Source organism: Equus quagga, chromosome 5 (assembly GCF_021613505.1).
Source record: "Equus quagga isolate Etosha38 chromosome 5, UCLA_HA_Equagga_1.0, whole genome shotgun sequence".
In the NCBI taxonomy this organism is placed as follows: domain Eukaryota; kingdom Metazoa; phylum Chordata; class Mammalia; order Perissodactyla; family Equidae; genus Equus; species Equus quagga.
Window position 1 is genome coordinate 51,888,614 of NC_060271.1, and position 18,933 is coordinate 51,907,546.

Genomic DNA, 18,933 nt, shown 5'->3' on the forward strand with positions numbered 1-18,933 from the left:
GCATCAATAAATGCTTACCGAAGAAGTAAATTTAGGTACTATATATGCAGTGAGTACACTAACACAATTCATCTCCATAACTATGTTAAAATATGTACACTCGACAACAAGATTGGAATGAAACAAACATGACGACATGTTCAGGGTTTTTCTCCAGGCAGAGACAAAGCACGATTTCATCCTTTTCCTAGTTTGTCCTAATTTTATAGCACTGGCATTACTTTTTTGTAACAATAATAATAATAATAATAATAATAATAATAAACTCTTTATTTTTTAAAGAAAGACATCCCAGTCGATCACAGCAGAGAAAAAACTGCACCCGGTTTCTACTTCAGCAGCGTTTAGGGGATTAATCCTCTTCGCCGCCTACTGTAACTAAAGAAGCCAACAAAACAGCGCAGAGACCAGCCAACTTTGTGAGGGACGAGTTCAAAGAACTTCAAATACAGGGCCCAATTTAGCATAAACATTTCTTCCCACCGCAGCGCGCTGGCGCCCACCACGCCACCCGCCTGGCAGGGTCCGGAGACCGGCGCCCGCCGCCCCGCCCTCGGGCCGGCCACGCTCCTCCGCCTGCAGCCCCGAGGGCTCCGGCAAAACACGCGGGGCGCGCATGCGCCGCGCCGCCGCCCTCCCAGCCACATTCTTCGAAAACCTAGGGGCGAGCAGCGGCAATTGCGCCTGCGGGGAGAGGAGGCGGGGGGCGGGGCGTGGGGAGGCGAGGGAGGAGGCGGGGCAGAGGCGGGGTCGCGCGTGCGCGGTAGTCCGGCCGGCAGGAAACCGGCGGCGGGGGCGGGGCGGGGCGTGCGGCGGGGGCGGGGCTCTCCGGGGCCGCCGCCGCCGCCGCGCTTTGTGCAGCAGGCGGGCCCCCGCGCGGCAGGGCCCTGGACCGGCGAGGCCCCCGGGGATGGTGAGCAAGGCGCTGCTGCGCCTCGTGTCTGCCGTCAGCCGCAGGAGGATGAAGCTGCTGCTGAGCGTCGCGCTGCTCGCCTACGTCGCCTGTGAGTGCGCGCCGCGGCCGGTGGGCGAGCCCCATTCATTCCGGGCGCCGCGCGGGCCGGGGGCGGCGGGCGGTGTGCGGCCCGGTCTCCCTCCCTCGCCGGCGGGACCTGCGCTGCCCGCTCCCACCCTCTTCCGGGGTGCGGACCCCTCTCCCGCTTCCACTCTCGCGGCAGAGCAGCTGGCCAACTTGGTGGCAGCCCCTCGCCCGCTTAGGCCCTTGCGCGGTGACCGCCGTCCTCGGCCGACCCCGCGCCACGGCCCCCGCCCGCTGCCCGGTCCCCCGCCCTGACGCCGGCACTGCCGTCCACGTCGCCCGGGAGCCGGAGAGGGTCCGGCCGGCGATTCGGAGCGTGCGGCGCGGGGACACCCTGGGGACAGCCGGGCCGCGCGCCGCGTTGGTTAAGTAGGATAAAAATACTGTTGTCCTTGGCGGAGCCCGGCTCCTACTGTGTGCTCCGCGGGAAAATTACTCAGCGTTTAACTCCTGGGGAGCCGAGTGCTGCCGGCCCGCCACCGCGCCCGGGCGTCCGGCGCGGGGTCCCCGGGGCGCGGCGGGTGGGCGCTCCCGGCCGGGCGGCCCGGCCCAGCCCCGAGGCGCAGCGCGGAGACCCGGGCGGCGCTGGCGCGTGCCGTTCTCGTTTCTGTCATTCCTCACCGCTGCTGCCCGAGACGGGGCAGGAGGGGCGATTTGCAGGCGGGTGGTGGACCCTGTGTCTTCTTAGAGGCAGAAACCGTCCTTTTTCTTTTTAAGATCCATTCGATGGGAATGTATTTTAATTGCTGCTATTAATACCTTACCAAGTACCAAAGTGGACCAGAAATAGCTCCCAGTGTGAGTTCCGTTTGAATCCTAGCCACCAGACAGACACATACTGAAATGAAACCACCTGCTCACGAGTTGGGTTACCAAGATCTGCTTCCCGAGGTGAGAGTGGACTCAGGAAAGTGACTTCAGCGGAGTTTTAGGAAGACGTGTGGTTAAGAGCCAGCCTGTCTGGTCCAGCCCAGCTCTTCCAGGAGGTGGAACTAGGAAGCACCAGCAGGGCTGCTGGTTGCTAGGCGAGCTTTCAGGCCAGAATGGGTGTTAGATGTGAGTCCTTTGCCTGGAGGAAGAGCTAGTCTGAAGTGTGTGTGGTCAGTCTGGAGCAAGAAAGCTGAGACCTGAGGAAAGACCACTTAAAATTGCATAATTATTGTTATGACAATGATAATAATTATACCTGAATTTGTTGAGAGCTTACCATATATGTGTAGGCATGAGCCTTTCTCATTTTATTATCTCAGCAATCCTAGGAAATAGGAAATATGATTATTCCCATTTTTTGAGGTGAGGAAATTAAGGCCAAGAGAAATTAGGAAAATGTACAGATGTTCACACAGATTATAAGCTATAGAGAGCCATGTTTTGAACCCAGAAAAGGCCAGGGTGCTGGGGGCTAGAAGCCAGGTCTGCAGCAGGTTCAGTGTTGATTGTGGGGACTTCTACAGGTAGACAGAGGGGCTTTGACTTAAGAAGGTAGGGATCTAGGGAGCCATGGAAAGTTTTTCACCATTCATTCAATCAGGAAATCCTATGGAGTCCTTACTGTTGTCTGTCGCTGTTTTTGGTGCCAGGGGACACCAGGGAGTGCAGACGCCTGTGCTGTGCCCCATGGAGTCAGGCAGCGGTTCTGGAGCTGGAGTGTGGATCTGCCTCACCCGGAGGGTTTTCGGCACAGTGCTGCCTCCCACCTCAGGTTTCAGATCCGCAGGTCTTGGTGTGCCTGACAATTTGTATTTCTGGTAGCTTCACCTGGGAAGTGTGGCTGCGGTATGGGGACCCCACTGGCCCACAAGGGGAGGTGGCCATGAATTGGATTAATCACTCAAAGGCAGGTTACGTTACAGGCTGTTATGAAGGAAACGAATGTGTGAGAGCTTATGACAGGGACTCCTGGGTTAGAGCAATCAGGGACGTTTGTTTCCACGAGGAATTGAGGCTTAAGCTGAGAATTGGCGGATATAAAGGAGTTAATAGGGAGACATAGGAGGGAATGTGTTGCAGAAGGAGCAGCATGTGCAGAGGTCCTGTGGCAGCCCAGAGCACGGAGTATTCTAGGAATGCAAAGGAGGCTAGTGTTAGAGTGGGAAAACGAAGTACAGTGATGAGGCTGCCGGGGTACTTAGGGGCGAGCAGGCAGGCCTGGGAGTGGCCTTGGGCCATCTTCTGAAGTGGAGATTTCAGCTGGGGGGGGTCTAAGACTAGGGTGGAAGCAGTGCTCCTAATGAGCAGGGATGGTAAATCAGAGACACTTTGCAGGAAAAACGTTACAGCGCTCCTGACTGACGGTGTGCAAGGACTCTGAAAGTGTAAGTCAACAGTGATGCCTGTGATTTCTAGTCTCTGCTCTTCTTTATTAATAGTCTTGTCCTCCCTATGAGTAAAATCTCACCTCTGTTTGCAGAAACTGTCCATGCTGCCAGATTACACACCCTCACTGTTAGCCAATCACCTTCTAGAAATGCTCTCCCTGTTCCTCTCAGGTTCCTCTAGTCTTTCTCATTCCACCTCCGTACACCTTTCTCAGTCTTTTTTGCCTCCCTGGCCGAGAGTCTCCCTTCTTGCTGTCACATAAGCCTTCTGTACCCCGCCTAGGGGAGTGAGCCTATGCCGGCTTGCATTGCACTTGATTTCTTTTCCGTGCATATGTTTTCATCTCAATAAAATTCACAATCCTTGAAGACGGACTGTGTCTGTGGTGTTTGAGCGCTTGTAGCACTTGCTTAGATCAGTTCTATTAGTTCATTGGAAGAACTCAGAGGTCTGATTGTTTGAAAATCATGCCAACCTACTAGGCGGTTCCCTAGGCAGAGATGCAGCTCCAATTACCTTTAGTGTTTTTTAATATGCACAAAGTTTAAAAAGTCAAATAGCCTCTGCAGGGTTTGTTAGGCAGAATAGAATCCCCCGCCTCTCTTCCCGCTGCCCAGAGGCAAGTGCTTAACTTCTCTTAGCTGATTATTTCAGTATTTGGGTATATTTGTTTTTGTGCCGTAGAATCGTATGCTTCTCGGTTGTTCATTTATGGATATTAGCTAGTGACCTTCTTCTTTGAGAAAAGATTGTTTATTCTCTTTCCTCTCCTCTGAACCCATGCTCCCCACCCCCGTGTAGATGTGGTGTCATTTTGAGGAGCTCAACATTTAGTATTTATGTGTGTGAGTAAAGTGCTCTCCGTAGTGAGCCATGCTGGATGTTACTTTTTGTTTTCCCTGGAACTAATTGGCTTGTTTTCTTTTTTAATATACTTTGCTATGTACTGTTACTGATTCAACTCCAGACGCTTTGTCATTGTCTGTGTCTTCCTGCTGAGATTCTGGGAAGCATCAGGACCTTTGTTGGGACACAGAGGAAGAAGGGCCCCCAGAGCCTTTGGACCTTGTGCCTCCAGCCTCAGCACCGCTGCACCCCCTCCCCCGCCATTGGCCTGGAGCTGCCCATCACAGATCTGTTCCCATGACTTCCTCGTAACTTCACTTGGATGTGCACGGGAGAATTGTGAGACTTTGTCCATAAGTGTCTTTCTGTCTTCACACTTAATTGATAGATTGATAATGGAGAATTCTAGAAAAAGCTTCCTTCAGAATTTTCAGGCATTGTTCCATTCCCTTCTGGTATCTAGTGTTGATGGGAGTGGCCGGCCAGTCTCTTTCTGTGGGGCTGGGGTTCTCCTTCTGAAAGGGTGCAGATCTTTTTGCCCATGGTAATCATCGTTCCCCATACATTTCTAGCTCTCTGCCCTTGGCCTTGCCTCACTCTTGGTGGCCTTGTGTGATCACTGTGCCTGGAAGCTGCGTGGGGTGCCCGGCTCACTTCGGGTCCCAGGGTTTGGTTGTGAACATGTTTTTCCCCTCTGGTTTGATGACCAGCAGCATTCAAGATGGTGGCGCTCAGTGCAGAGCCCCTGCCCCAGGCCGCAGAGTGGCATGAGCTTGAAGAGGCGTCTTTGGGTTAAGCCTCTGAGGGTCTCGGGTGGCTTGGGGCCACAGCTTGACAAAGCCTGCCCTGACTGTGCCCAGTGTTCAGGAGCCCACCCCTGCTGTGGCGCGTCTGCAGCCTCTTGCTGGCCACTTTTGAGCTGTGTGATGCAGAAACTCTTATTCTTTGGTTCTGGGAATATTCTTGAATTATTCTTTGGTTATTTCCTCCCCTCCATTTTCTCCTTCTGAAATTACTATTATGCTGAAATAGAATTGGCTTGTCCAGTCCTTTTATTTCCTATTCTGACATTTTAAGGTTTTGCTGTACCTTTTGGAAACTTAGAAACTTCTTCATCTTTGTATTGACTCCTCTAGTGATTTTTAAAAATTTTTAAATTTTTGCTATCATTTTTCATTTTTAAGAGTTCTCTTTTGCTCTTGGCGTTTTAAACTGAGAAAATGTGGTCCTGGTGCAGGCCTCTTCTCTTGGCGGTGCTGTCTGTCCGGTTTTCCTTTCCCCGGTCACCACGCCCCAGTGCTCTGTGCCGGTGGGTGAGGGTGGCCGCTGGGGCCGGGCCTGCGCTGGGTGCACTGCTCGCCACAGTGGCCTGGGCCCCCGCCCGCCCACAGCACTATCAGTCCCCAGCTGGGGTGCCGCGGCTCTCCCAGGCCCCTGCTGGCGGGGAGCCCGGCTGCCTGATGTCTGGTGCCCAGTGGGGACAGGGCTGCCGGGCTGAGCAGTACCTTGCGCGTCGTCCCACTTGGCCGGGGACTCCCCAGTCCCAGACCCCTGTCCTACCCTCTGCAGAGATGGAGCTGCCCATCTTGTGCCCTGGCGGGGAGTGCAGCTGGCAGTCGTGCTGCTGTTTGGACAGATTTGAAAGGCAAGCCTCCTGCCTTGTCCCTCCATTTCCAGGCGCTCCAGCATGCCCATTGTCCACCCTGCCCGGCTTCAGCCCGGCCTTTCCCAGTGCTCTCCTCAGGTTCGCTTAGTTCCTCTGTCCTCGTCCATCTTCTTTTCACCTTCCAGCAGCGTTTGATTTCCCTTTACCCTGTCCACCTAGGGTTATACCTTAAGAGCAAAAAAGAAATCTCTTTTCAGACATTCTAGTGGAGTTTAGGAGCCATATGTTTTCACCTCCAGCTCTCGGAGACCAGAGTTGTGACATCTAGTAATGTTTATTTAATTTTTGGTGCATGATGGATTTTGTTTTCATGACATTTTATTTCTGGTACCTTTCTTTATTGATATGGTGGACAAGTAACCTGTTATTAGTTTCAGGTGTCCAACATAGTGATTCTATATTTGTATATATTGTGAATGATCACCACAAGAAATCTGTCACCATATATAGTTACAAAAAATTTTTTGTGTGGTACCTTTCTTTCTTGTTCCCATTATTCCACTGAAAAGAGAATAAATTAAACCCTGAAAACCATATAAAAGCATGTTTTATAAGTGTTAGCTTTGCCTGTTTGATAACAGACTTCTCTGATTTGGGCCTTGGGTTGGGGTAGCATTGTCCTGAATCTAATCAGCCCCACATGACTGATGATGGCCTCATAAATTCACTCATTAAACATTCGCTGGCCTGCGGCCGGGGAGGGGACACAGCGACTCAGACGCCCTCCCGGTGCCAGCTGACTCCGGGGAGAAAAGATAGGGAAGATCCGATAGCATGGGTGGTGTTTCCAGATGAGCCTGAGCTGGGAATCAGAGGGCACAGGGTGGGTGCAGGCCCCCAGGCCCCTGCCTGGGCGTCGGGGATAGGAGCCCGCCTCTTCCTCCCTCCCTCCCTGGAGTTGGGAGGCAACCTGGAAATTGTGCTGAACCCTCAAAAAAGTGTTAGGAATTTCACACCTGTTTTCTGTTCTTCCTGTTGAAAGAATAACTCAGTGAACACCCAAATAACCCTCCACCTGCAGTCACCAGTTCTTTTTCTCCACATTTGCTCTTTCTCTGTGTTTTTAATATCTTGTTTATGTTGAAATATTTGAAAGTTGCAGACATAATATTTAAACTTTAAATGCTTTAATATGTGTCTCAAGAGTGAAGGCATTCTTCTAATAATCTCATCACCATTATCATACTCTAAAAATGAACATAACTACCATTTATTGTGCAGTCCGCATTTGAATTTGTCCCAGTTGTACCATAAATGTGTTTTACAGCCTTTTGTGGGTTTTTTTTTTAAATCTGGGATCCAGTCAGAGGTTACGTGTTGCATTTGCCTGTTATGTCTCTAAACTGTTTTCGTTTCTTATGACATTTACCTTTTAAAAAAGCCCAGGCCTCTTGTCCTGTCACATGTCCCACATTCTGGGTTTATCTGATTGTTTCCTTATGATTAAACTCGGTCAAGCATTTCTTACACTAATGCTTGTTGGTTTGCCTTGCGCCGGGGGTGTCCCACTGTCGCCGGTGTTGGGTTGAAGCCTGGAGGCCTGTCACGCATCCCTCCTCTCACAGATGCGTTTTCTGGTACAACACCTGGTCACGTTGCATCCTTCTCTTCTGTCTGTCAGATCTCCCCTGTGTCCCTTGTAAGGACACTTATCACTGGTTTTAGGGTCCAAGTGGATAATCTCAGATGATCTTTTGCTCTCAAGGTCCTTAATTACATCTGCAAAGACCCTTTTTCCAAGTAAGGTCATATTTGCTTTCTAGGAATTAGGATGAGGACATATTTTTGGGGGACCACCAACCAACTCACACGCCCCACCCCTTTGTTTAAATCACTGTGGACTCACAGATTCTTTTAGTCTTCGAGCACTTTCTTGATCCCCAGGTGCTCCAGGTCATCTTGTTCTTTCCCTGCCCCAAACCTGCAATCGGGTGTTTCTCCACGGAGCCCTGCTTCTTTTCGGGGGAGCACGTTTAGGAGTGAGGGTCTGAGCACTGGCCTGCCCGTTGCTGTTGAAGTGTCACTGCTTCTGCCTCTTTCACCAGACAGAACCTGGAAATGTACGTATTTTTTCCAGTCATGAGTTTATGCCGACCGATACCCCCAAGTTGAATCATAACAGGTTTCTTGCATACCTTTCCCCATTCCATAGTGCTGATTCCTATTTCCCCACAATGAAAATCTTGTTTCTAACATCAGTAAAAACCCCATTTGCTCCGTACTGCTACCATACAGACGGTTTCAGAATTACTCCGTCACTGCCACCACCAACAACAAACTTAAGAAGACTCAGAATTTCTTCGTAGCTCTTTTGGTCCTGAGACTATAGCCCACTAAGAATGTACACTTCGAGTGTTGTGTTCAAAAGCTGCTTAAAGGAATTTTTTTCCTATGCCTCCTACAAGGTAGGTTCATGTTCTTCTTTTTGTGTTCAATTTTAGGATTTGCTTTTTTCTTTCTGATTGTTAGAGTATGTAAACCATTTACATGGTTGAAAGTCAAATTATATAAAAAGTTATATTCAGAGGCTGGAAACTGCAACAAGTTTCCGGCCTCTCCACCGTGTTCCCATTTTTATTAGCCTATTTTATCCATCCTACATTTCTTTTTGCAGGTACAGGCATTAGTCTGTGTGTATACATGCACAGTTATTCATTTTTACCGAAAAGGTAATGTACCGTATAGACTCTTTTCCTCTCTTTTTCTTTCCTGCTCAGCATTTCCCGGAAAGCCCTCCGTGTCAGGGAGCAGATCGCTTTCGTTCCGTTTCTCAGCTGCGTGGTACTCCTGTGTGTGCGCTCTGCGGCTTATCTGATCCATCTCCTATGGGCGGCATTTAAGTGATTTCAGATATTTTGCTGTTACGAATACTCAGCAGGGCGTGGGCCTGTGCACATGCTCCCGTCAGCGATGGGGGAGCAGCTGTTTCCTCTCAGCCTCCCCAAGAGTGTGCTGACAAATGTTTGAATTTTTCACCAATCCGAAAAATGGTACCTCCTTGTTTTAATTTGCATTTCTCGTATTATGAGTGTCATTAAGCATCTTTTCCAGTGTTTGAGGCCTATTAACCTATCTTTTCCTGAGAACTGTTCAGGTTTTTGCCTATTTTTCTGTTGAGTTTTCGGTTGTCTTTTCCCCTCATTTTTAAGAACTCCTTATATATTGGGGATGTTACCTGGTCTTTATGAAGTAAACCGCAACTGTTTTCTCGTGCCTGGTGTGGTATAGGAAAAAATATATCTGCTCTTTGTCTCTGTTCCTGGCACCGAGCTCTTCCTGAGTGATAGGAGTCTTTTATTTTTCCTAATGCGCCCCTTTTGAGCACACCTGAGTTTATGCCAATACCGTGACTCAGGGAGGGACCCGTAGGTAGCTCAGGATGGCACTCGTCACCAGAAAGACCAGCCATGTGCTTAGAGGGTTGGCACTTCAGCCCCTCCCACCAACCTCCAGGAGGAGGACTGAGTTCTCTAAAAACTCTTGAAAGTGAGATGTGAGCTTCCCAGTTGGTGAACATGAGGGGGTGCTGGGAGAGTGGTGCACCCGAAGTGGTGTGGAAGCTCCAGTCCCTCCCCCGTGTGTTGCCCTGTGCATCTATTCCATTTCTCTCTTCCTGAATTGTATCCTTTATGACCAACTGGTAATTGTAAGTAAACTGTTTTCCTGAGTTCTGTGAGCCATTCTAGCAGATTATTGAACCCAAGGAGGGGATCGTGGGAACCCCTAATTTAGAGCCAGTTCGTCACAAGTCTGGGTGGCCTCTGGGACTTGACATCAGCGTCTGAGGTGGGGAGCAGTCTTGTGGGACCCTGCCCTTAACCTGTGGGGTCTGATGCTAACACCAGGTCGTTAGTGTCAGGATTGGATTATTGGACACCTAGTTGTGTCCAGAGAGTGGGAGAATTGGTTGTTTGTGTGGAAAAACCCCACGCATTTGGTGTCAGAATTGTTCTGAGGGTAGAAACAGGTTATAAGACCTGCGGATCTTTATTTTCAACAGTTTTCCTGTTTCCCCATGTAGTTCTTAAGGAACTGGTCAAGGTATTCAGTGAGACATGAGACCAGGGGCTGTGAAGGAATGCGGACGCCCTCAGGGCCTGGGCAGTGGTGTTTAGAGGATGGCCAGTGGAATTGGAGGCAGGGGCCCGCCCTGACCTTAGGCATGGAGGGGACAGGGCTCAAGGAGCGGAAGTCCTTTGGGTCCATGAGGGCAGAACCTGACGTCTGACCCGACACGGACTTTGTTCAGTGAGATGAGTGAACGTTTGATGAGAGTTCATGAGGTGGTAGGGATTCTGGTGAACATGCCCTAAACAGTCAAACATTAGGGTAGGGCCAGATAGAATCAGTTTTGCGTTTTGGGGTGTCCTCTCTATACTGAATATAGCACTCTGCTCTGTGCATCTCCCTACCTTTTGGAGATAATGCTGGTGGATTTTACCCCTGGTGTGTGTGACCGCTGTGTAGGCCAAGAGATCAGGAGCGTGTCTGTTGTGAAGTTGAAGGACTTTGATGAATCTCATAGGCAAGGCCAGTTTCCAGCTTCCCCACGTGTGCTGAACCCACGTTAATGCCTGCTTCAAGTGCTTTTCTTGTAGCTGTTCAGAGTTTCTGAGGGATAGACGAGGGGTGGGTGATTCAGGGTTGCCTCTCATCTGGAAGGGGTGGTTTCACTTGCCCTGGTTCCACTCATCCCATAACTTGGGACAAGTCGTCTCACCCTGCTGTTTCATCTTTTTCCACTTAGAGAATGGATATGCCTTGTAGATAATCCCTTTTAAAGGATACTATGAGGAATTGAAACAGTTTCTTTAAAGGAATATAGCTATAGTTGAGGAGACACTTGGGAAAAAAATACTATTTCCAGCTGTGGGTGTCATAGTGTAACCTGATGGAGGGACGGTCCTCAGGTGGGAGGGGCAGTGACAGCGGGCAAGCGGGTGCTTCTCCCAGGGTGGGCCAAGGTTTTCCCTGTCTACCTTTCATTTAGAAGGGCAAGGAGTGAATTTCAAGTTAACCCATCAGTTTCTTTTACTTTCTGGTTAAGCTTTTTATTGCTCTAACCAAAATAAGTGAAGTAAAGTGACACAGGGAACACCTGAACCCCTTCATAGTAGTCATTTTCAGGAGTCTGAGTGTTCTGGAAAATGAACACAATTTTGTTAGAGTGGTGAGATTTTGCAATTTATTCTTAGTATCTTTGCACTTTTTTATGGTATTTTCAGAAATTGAAAACAAAACATGCTGTTTCTAAATTGGAATTCAGTTGGCACACGTAACGTAGGTGACATAGCTTTTGTTTATTTATTTGTTTTTAAAGATATGAGCAGACAGTGTGTTGTATCAGCAACAGAACACTGAAGGTGTGGGACAGCTCAGTCGTAATCAAGTGAGAGAATCCTATTAATCTGACACTCGTCATGGGGCCAGCGACAGTTCTTGTGGAAATGGTCATCAGCTGTGAGTGATGTGGGGTCCTCATCAGCAGTGGTTTGCCGCAAAACTTGTATGTAGCCAAATCAGGGTCTTAGTTCTTTTCCTCCTCTTAGTTTCTTTTGATGATGTAGTATCGAATTTAATTTTAAATGCCCTGCTCCTCTTAGTCCCAGTACATCTTAATTATTTAAAGAAAAAATTTCTATCCTGGGTGCTTAATATATTGAAAGCCTTCCCACCCCCCTACCTCCCACCCCCCAGGCTTTCTGGGTCCTCCTTAGGCTTCCACTTGTGCCCCGGCCCCCCTCCCCCAGCAAGAGTGACCTACTTTGATCATCCTACTGTCTTGCAGCAAAGTGTGAGGGGGAGATGGTCTCTCCATTTTATAGATGGGGAAACTGAGGCACAGAGTAATTACACGACCTGCCCCAGCTCTTAGTGTGGCTACAGTGGTATTCGGTGGTGGTGTAGAGGAGCCTGGAGGAACCCCAAGGCTGCACCAACCCATTGTTTAGCTTGGGTGTAGGCTTTTGTGAAACATGTCCTGAAAGAAAGGGCACACTTTGAGGCAGCCTTGATGGAGTGCTGCACGGTGGCGGGACCGGAGGTATCGGGGCATCGCCCTTGTCTTCTTGGTGGGTGGTCAGGCTGCCTTTGGTCCTCCCATTTGGCCCTGTAGTAGGGGCCCTCTCCCCTTTCCCTAGACTCCAGCATGGCTAATGAGGAGACAGTGGGCTGGGCCCGGGTGGCTGGTTGTCAGCTTGTCTGCACTGAAGCCCCCATAGCCCCAGGCCCCTCCACTTCCCCCCAGCACATCCCCCCTCTGCACTGCCACCCTCACTCCCAGTCCCCCCCACGTCCCCTTTCCTTCCGCTGTCCTGGACTTTGCCATCACTGATAAACGCTGTGGGTAGAAGGCTGATGTTTTTGCAGTGTGTTAGGGTGACCTACAGACACAGCCATTCCCCATGGTTCCGTGTCTGTGGATGGCCACGCCACCGGTGGGACATCAGCGCAAAGCGCCCAGTGGCCCTTGTCACGTGGGGTGTCACACCTTCCTGCACATTGGCTGTGGCATGCCAGTGGACGGGGTCCTTCTGTCTCGGTGAGCGCACTGTCCCTGCCAGCTGGCCCTGTGGTTTGGAGGTGGCCCTCCTGGATCGTCTCCTCCTTTCCCTCTCCACCCCTTTAAGAGCAAGGTGAAAAGGCCAGCTTAAAACCATCATTATTAAAAATTACAAAAGAATTTGGAAACAGGAAAATGTGCTCAATGTGGAAAAAGTAGAGAATGAAGTGCAAAGAAGATAAAATCAGAATCCTCATAATTTTAGCATATTAAAATGTCTTCTTGTACAAAAATAGTGATATGTCTTCATTTAGTGGGATCTTTTGTTTTGCCCCTCAGTAAGTTTTATAATTTCTCTGATGTAGATTTTGTACATTTTTTGTAAATTTTATTTCTACCAAGTTTCTCTTTAGCATTCTAAGTAAAGATCCAATAGCAAGTATATTATAACAAAACAACTTTACAACAGCAAGCCGCAAAATTAACCCCAAAGCTGTGCTCCATTTTTGAAAAATTTTCCCTTTGCCTTTTGCCCTAATCCTTATATGTACACATTTTTTTCCCATCTTGTTCTTAATCATAATGTTCTACGTTCTAAAAGAAGTTAGTATAACTTGACATGTGTCCTATCCTCACGTTCTGGGTTTGGTTACACGATAGCTCCTCCCTCCGCTGGAGGTTGTAGTGGGGAGTCTGAATTTGCTTTTTCTTCCTAGCTAGTTTTCTTTAAGCCCTTTTTTTTCCTGGCTTTCTTTGCCGTAAGCATTCTAAAAATAGATCCATCAACCGTTATCATCAGTGGTGTTCATTCGAAGCTGGTTGGAAAGGAAGTGTTTGCAGCAGAGCTGTCGCTGTCAGCAGTTTTCAGCAGATTCATCGTCGACTTGGCAGCAGATGTGTATCGAGTGGCCTGCTCCGTGCGTGGGGCTGGAGACGTGCCTTCTTCTCCTGACTTGTGCTTCCGCCGGGAAGTGGTTGGTCCAGGGCAGAGCACAGGGTCAGTTTCGGTGTGCATCCTGAGGAGGCAGGGCTGGGCGGCTCTCAGCCCTCTCTCCAGGCAGCCCTCCCGGCTGAGGCTGGGGTCTCTGGGAAGGAGTCCCCCGTGTTGCTCTCCTTTTCTTTAATGAATCTGTTCCTTCTTTCCATCAGAAAACTAAGGAGATGCATTCGTTTGGTAGCCTGGCGGAGGTCTATTTCATTTCCTGTTGTTTGAGAGAAAATATTCCCACTTTCCTTAGGTTGAGCCTCCATCTGTTTAAGTGGAAAAAAACAAAAGAAATAATGTGGCTGCTTTTTCTCTGTATCACACCAACCATCTACTGTGTTTGTGAAGTTGGAGGGGAGCAAGGAGAGCCAGCTTCTTGTCGTTTGTGTTTGTGTCTAGTCATTCGAAGAGTAAAATGCACTTTTGCTTTCTGCAGATCAGGAGTGGTCGACAGCTTGCTTTCTCTCTTTCTACCTGCTTCTCCAAATTGATGCTGTTGTCTAGTATTTCAGATAAGGGGTTTTTGAATGTTTACTTATTGAATAGTAATACTGTGCACCACATCCTTGAGAGTATGTTTGAGTGGAACATGTTTACAAATTTATTGGCATCCTGCTGTGAAGAGGCGGGAGTGACTTTCTTAGGTCAAGGTTTGCTGACAGAATATATCTTAGTTTCCATTGTAAGAAGTAGTCACATCATTGTTACGGGTAAAGGGAAGTTCTACAAATAGCTTTCTTTCGATACGTTGTTGCCTCTGAGTCCTGAGTTGAGTTGAAGAAGCTGGAACCTAAGGTATTTGGTGGTTAAGAGTAGTTTACAGTTTGGATAGTAAGGTGCAAGAGGTATTGATATTTCCCTCTCTTTCTGAGGCTTGGTCTCAATTCCTAATTTTAACATCCAAACAACGTGGAAGCATTGGAAGACCCTCTCCCCGCTCTGCGCTTCCAGCTAACCCTATATGTCTTCCCCTGGGTTACTGGTTGACACTTTAGTACTGTATGAATCATCTAGATAGTTTCCTTTGCATTCTGTGTTCATAAAATATATTTAGGTGCTTTTAAAACGTAAGCGGTTTTATACCGTTGATTTTTCTGTGATTTGCTTTTTTGCCTGATATATGGAGATAGTCTCTCAGTGCAGATGTCTACTGAGTTCATCTAAATGCCTGCTTAGCACTCGTGGCAGGTGGATATCCTAGGATGTCCTCACTTAAGTCAAAGGAAGGCTTTGCATGGCTGAGGGCTTCCGATGGGAGAATTCTGTTCCTTCAAACTGTTGTTCTTACAGCTTTCTTGACTAAGAGTGAAGCACCTTAAGGATGTAACTCAATATTTAGAATTTTTTCCAGTTTTATTGAGATATAATTGACATGCATCACTGTATAAGTTTGAGGTATACAGCATAATGGTTTGACTTAGATACATTGTGAAATGATTACTACAATAAGTTTAGTTACCATCCATCATCTCATATAGATACAATAGAAAGAGAAAGCAAAAAAAAGAAAAAGAAAGTTTTTTTCCTTGTGATGAGAATTCTTAGGATTTACTCTTAATAGCCTTCATGTATGTCACAGAGCGGTGTCAGTACAGTCGCCGTGCTGTACACCACATCCTTAGGACTTATTTATCGTGTAACTGGATGTTTGTAACTTTCAACCACCTTCCTCCAATCCCCCCACCCCCTCTTGCCTTGGGTAACCACAGGCTGGATCTCTTTTTCTGGGATTTTTTTAGATTCCATATGTAAGAGAGATCATACAGTATTTGTCTTTCCTCTCTCTGACAGTTCACTTAGCATAATGCTCTCAAGGTCCGTCCACGTTATCGCAAATGGCAAGATTTGCTCATTTTTTTATGGCTGAAGAGTATTCCATTGTGTATGTATATATACCACATGTTCTTTATCCATTTGTCCATCGATGGACATCAGCTTGTTCCCATATCTTGGCTATTTATCGTACATGATGCTGCAGTGACCATGGGGGTGCAGACATCTTTTGAGTTAGTGTTTTTGTTCGCTTTGGATATATACCAGAAGTGGAATTGCTGGATTGCATGATAGTTCTATTTTAATTTTCTGAGGATCCTCCATGCTGTCTTCCATAGTGGCTGCACCAATTTACATTCCCACCAACAGTGCACAAGGGTGGAATTTTAAAGCTTTACCTTAAAGACTGTCTTGGGTTCTCAAGGTCAGTTGTGTTAGTTTTATTTTCATCTTCATTCTGGTACAGTATTTATCTGGCACAGTAATGTCCAGGATAAATAGGACAGGGACCCTGACCTCAGTGTGGAGGCAGACACAGAAGCAGTGTAAGGCTCTGCAGGGGTACCAGGAAGGGGTCGGAGAGGGCATCTGAGAGATGGCAAGGCACACGCGGGGTTTGGAAAGATGACAGAACAGAGCCTGCCACTGGGGGAGGTGGAGGGGCAGGGCCTTTGTGAAAAGGGGAAGAGCAGGGCCAGGGGTTGAAGTCCGAGCAAGTGCAGTGGACTCGGACAGAGGGGTTTAGTGTTGCAGTGTGGGAGACTGTGAGTAGTGGGAGATGAGGCTGGGGGCTGTCGGCTGTGGTCCCTCAGCCGTCCTGCCCAGCAGCATGGCAGGGGGATTGGCCTGTGTTTGGAGAGAGCCTGGTGCACTCCTGCGCCTGGTGCCTGGGGGAGCCGAGGAGGGAGCGCTGGATACCTGTAGGAGGAGGGAGAGTCGGATGCCGTGGTTATGCCAGGGCTTTGCTGTGCAGAGCAAATGTCCTGCAGAGTTGCTGCTCCTAAGTGTGTCCGGTCAAGCTCATGGGGACCCAGTGCTGAACAAGTGTTATCTCAGCGCCACTGCGCTTTGCATGAGAGACGAGATCTCTGATCAGGCGCTGGTGATTCTATAATCGGGAGCCACACAGATGATATCAGAAACCCAAAGTCATTCCAGGAGTTAGCAAGGCTGGGGAGGGCTGGGTGTGCTCAGGACTATGCTGCCCGGCTTGCTGTGGCTGCTGGAGGAATGGAAACAGGTGGATTGGGGGTGGGCTGGGGGTGAGGGCCAGCAGAACACATCCTGTGGGACTGGCATTAGGGTGGGGGAGGTGGGCCCATGGAACCCCCTACATGGAGCATTGTGGAAAGACATTCAAGGACTTCCATGTATATATTTATATATACTTTTTTACCTCATTCTTTTAAATTTTCTGCTTCTGTGTTATAATGAACATAATGCAGTGCTACATATACATACATGTGGGGTATATGCTCAAGATTTTTTTTTTGCTGGGGAAGATTCTCCCTGAGCTAACACTTTTGTCAGTCTTCCTCTGTTTTGTCTGTGGGTCGCCATCACAGTGTAGCTGCTGATGAGTGGTGTAGGTCTGTGCCCAGGAAGCAACCAGGGCCGCTGAAGTGGAGAGTGCCGAATATAACCACTAGGCCACAGGGTCAGTCCCTCAGGACTTTTTGATAATTACAGTGGGCCATCAAAATAGTTTGGAGAGGTTGGAAATCTTAAGCAGGACAATGACAGGAACAACAGCTTTCAGGATAAGTCACCTTGTGAGAAGGGAGAAGCGCCACGTGGAGATGGCAGAAACAGGAGGACAGTGACAGAGGTTGTCCAGTCAATGCAGTGGCAGAGCCTGACAGGGGGCTGGCCCAGGGATGGAGGGGGACACTGAAGGAAGAATTGTAAGGGTCTGCCAGCTGCCTGGGAAGGAAGGGAGGGGGACATCTGGAATGGTGCCTGGAGTAGCGGGGGTGTCTGGAGAGGGCTCACCTCCACATCGTTTCACTGGTATCTTCACAAAACACGTGTCTTAGGGCTCTGAGCTTGGGAGGACAAAGGTGTGCTGTCTGCTGCAGAGGTCCCTGGGCTGTGGCTGGATCCACGTCACCGGGAGCACTTGTTAAAACCGCGTTGCTGGGCCACACCCCAGAGTTTCTGACTGGGGAGCCTGGTCGGGCCTGAGGATCTGCATTTCTGGTCAGCTCCCGGGTGCCGGAGGCACCCCTGCTCTGGGGAGACACTTCCTGTAGCTCTGGTCTGCACAGCTGCGTGTCCTGTGTGCCTCCAGAGGGTCCCTGTGGAAGGAGTCTCTCCCCTCCAGGCTTTGGAAGCAGAATGGCAGATATCCTTGAGGTCGTGGCTGAGTCGGTGGTTTGGATCCCAGGCTTTTCTGCCTCCCCAGCTAGGGGGATTTTCATAGGCCGCCCTAAACCGTGCAGCTGTGGCGCTGCCCTGCCTGCACTGGGCAGAACACACCAGCGTCTCACAGACTGTGTCAAAATGTGGTATTTCCAACCGGCTTCCTGTGAGTCGTAGAAATGAAAATAACACAAAATTATAGAAAGCTCTTACCTCGTGTCCCCAGCCTTGCTTCTGTGAATAAATATACGTGCGTGTAGTTTGCAATGTGTATAGTTTTAAAAAGCAAAAAATTGATTCTCCTACATGTGTTTTCAAAGTTGCCCTTCTCGCTTAGTAGTGACATTTTTACAGGTAGACTCTTTAAAGGACCAGATGTCGTCTGCCAAGCCCACAGTTTCTTGGATTTTTAACCATTCTTTATAAAAAGGAACGTCTTGGGGCAAAAATGTTTCCCAGGGAATGTGGTGCGGTTTTATGAGGTAAGCCTGTGGGGAGGTATGAGTCACTTGGCCCGTGCTTCATGGCTGAAGCTGGGGACGGCCACTGGGACACAGGGAGCTGAAAGCACGGCTGTCGCGCCTGCTTCTACTTCTCTCCTCAGGGAGGGCCCGGAGCAGGGCGGTGTGGCAGGGCAGGACGTCTGCCGAGGCTGCTCGGGGCCCCAGGTAGCCCTTTGATCTGGGACGATTTTCATCCTGTTCAGCCACTCAGGGTGGACGCAGGCCAGGAGGCTGGGCAGGATTTGGGGTTTGGGGTTCGCTCCTTTGGGTTGGGGGGTGCCAGGGGGCCCCTTTCAGGGCCCGCTGCTCTCTGGTGTGTTATTGCTGCCTGGCCCTTAGCAGCTCATTCTTTAGTGGGAACTGGAGGCTGGGGCGCTCCCTCACTTCTGTGCATCCCCTTTCTTATTTGAAGAATTAAAAATAGTAATATCTGCTAACTTGAACCTTCTGATCCATTTAAACAAATCTTTTGGTGCTTTTCTTGTTACAAGAATCATGCATATTCTTACCTGCTTTGAAAACATTTCAGTTATATACTCTCAGACTTTACCCAAGGTGAGTCAAATATTTGCTCTCTTCCAGGCCTAGAATTGTCGGGTCGTGGGTGGTGAGCATGGGGCACTTTTCCCAGGTGCGTTTCGTATTTTGTTCAGATGGAGGGAGGCAGCATGGGTGACCGGGGTGGTGGGATTTCCCCAGGATTCAGCCTTGATCCCCACTTTCCCCCAGGCGACATTCTGTGCAAAGCTGTCCTTGACAGAGGAAGGGTGCTCTACACTTGCAGGGAACGTGCTGGGTGGGAAGGAGTTGCCTCTGGCCCCGTATCCTGGGTGATTCAGGCTGCCCTGGGAATATGGGGACATCGGGAGATAAAGGGGTGGGGCCATACCCGTCTGTATTCTCTGGTTCAGGTTCTGTTTTCTGCTTAACCAACTGCTT

General features: G+C 49.2%; 1 protein-coding gene across 4 annotated transcripts in view; it reads left to right on the forward strand.

Annotated features, from left to right (window-relative positions):
- The first annotated feature begins 825 nt into the window (after window positions 1-825).
- UXS1 (UDP-glucuronate decarboxylase 1) overlaps window positions 826-18,933 on the forward strand; it is a 96,646-nt gene continuing 78,538 nt past the window's right edge. For 2 of the 4 annotated variants that reach the window (XM_046662048.1, XM_046662049.1), the window contains exon 1: window positions 826-1,004. In XM_046662048.1, the coding sequence (XP_046518004.1) occupies window positions 911-1,004 (94 nt within the window). In that variant the 5' untranslated portion in view covers window positions 826-910. The remainder of the gene's footprint in view (window positions 1,005-18,933) is intronic. The other 2 variants (XM_046662050.1, XM_046662051.1) reach the window with 2 other exon arrangements.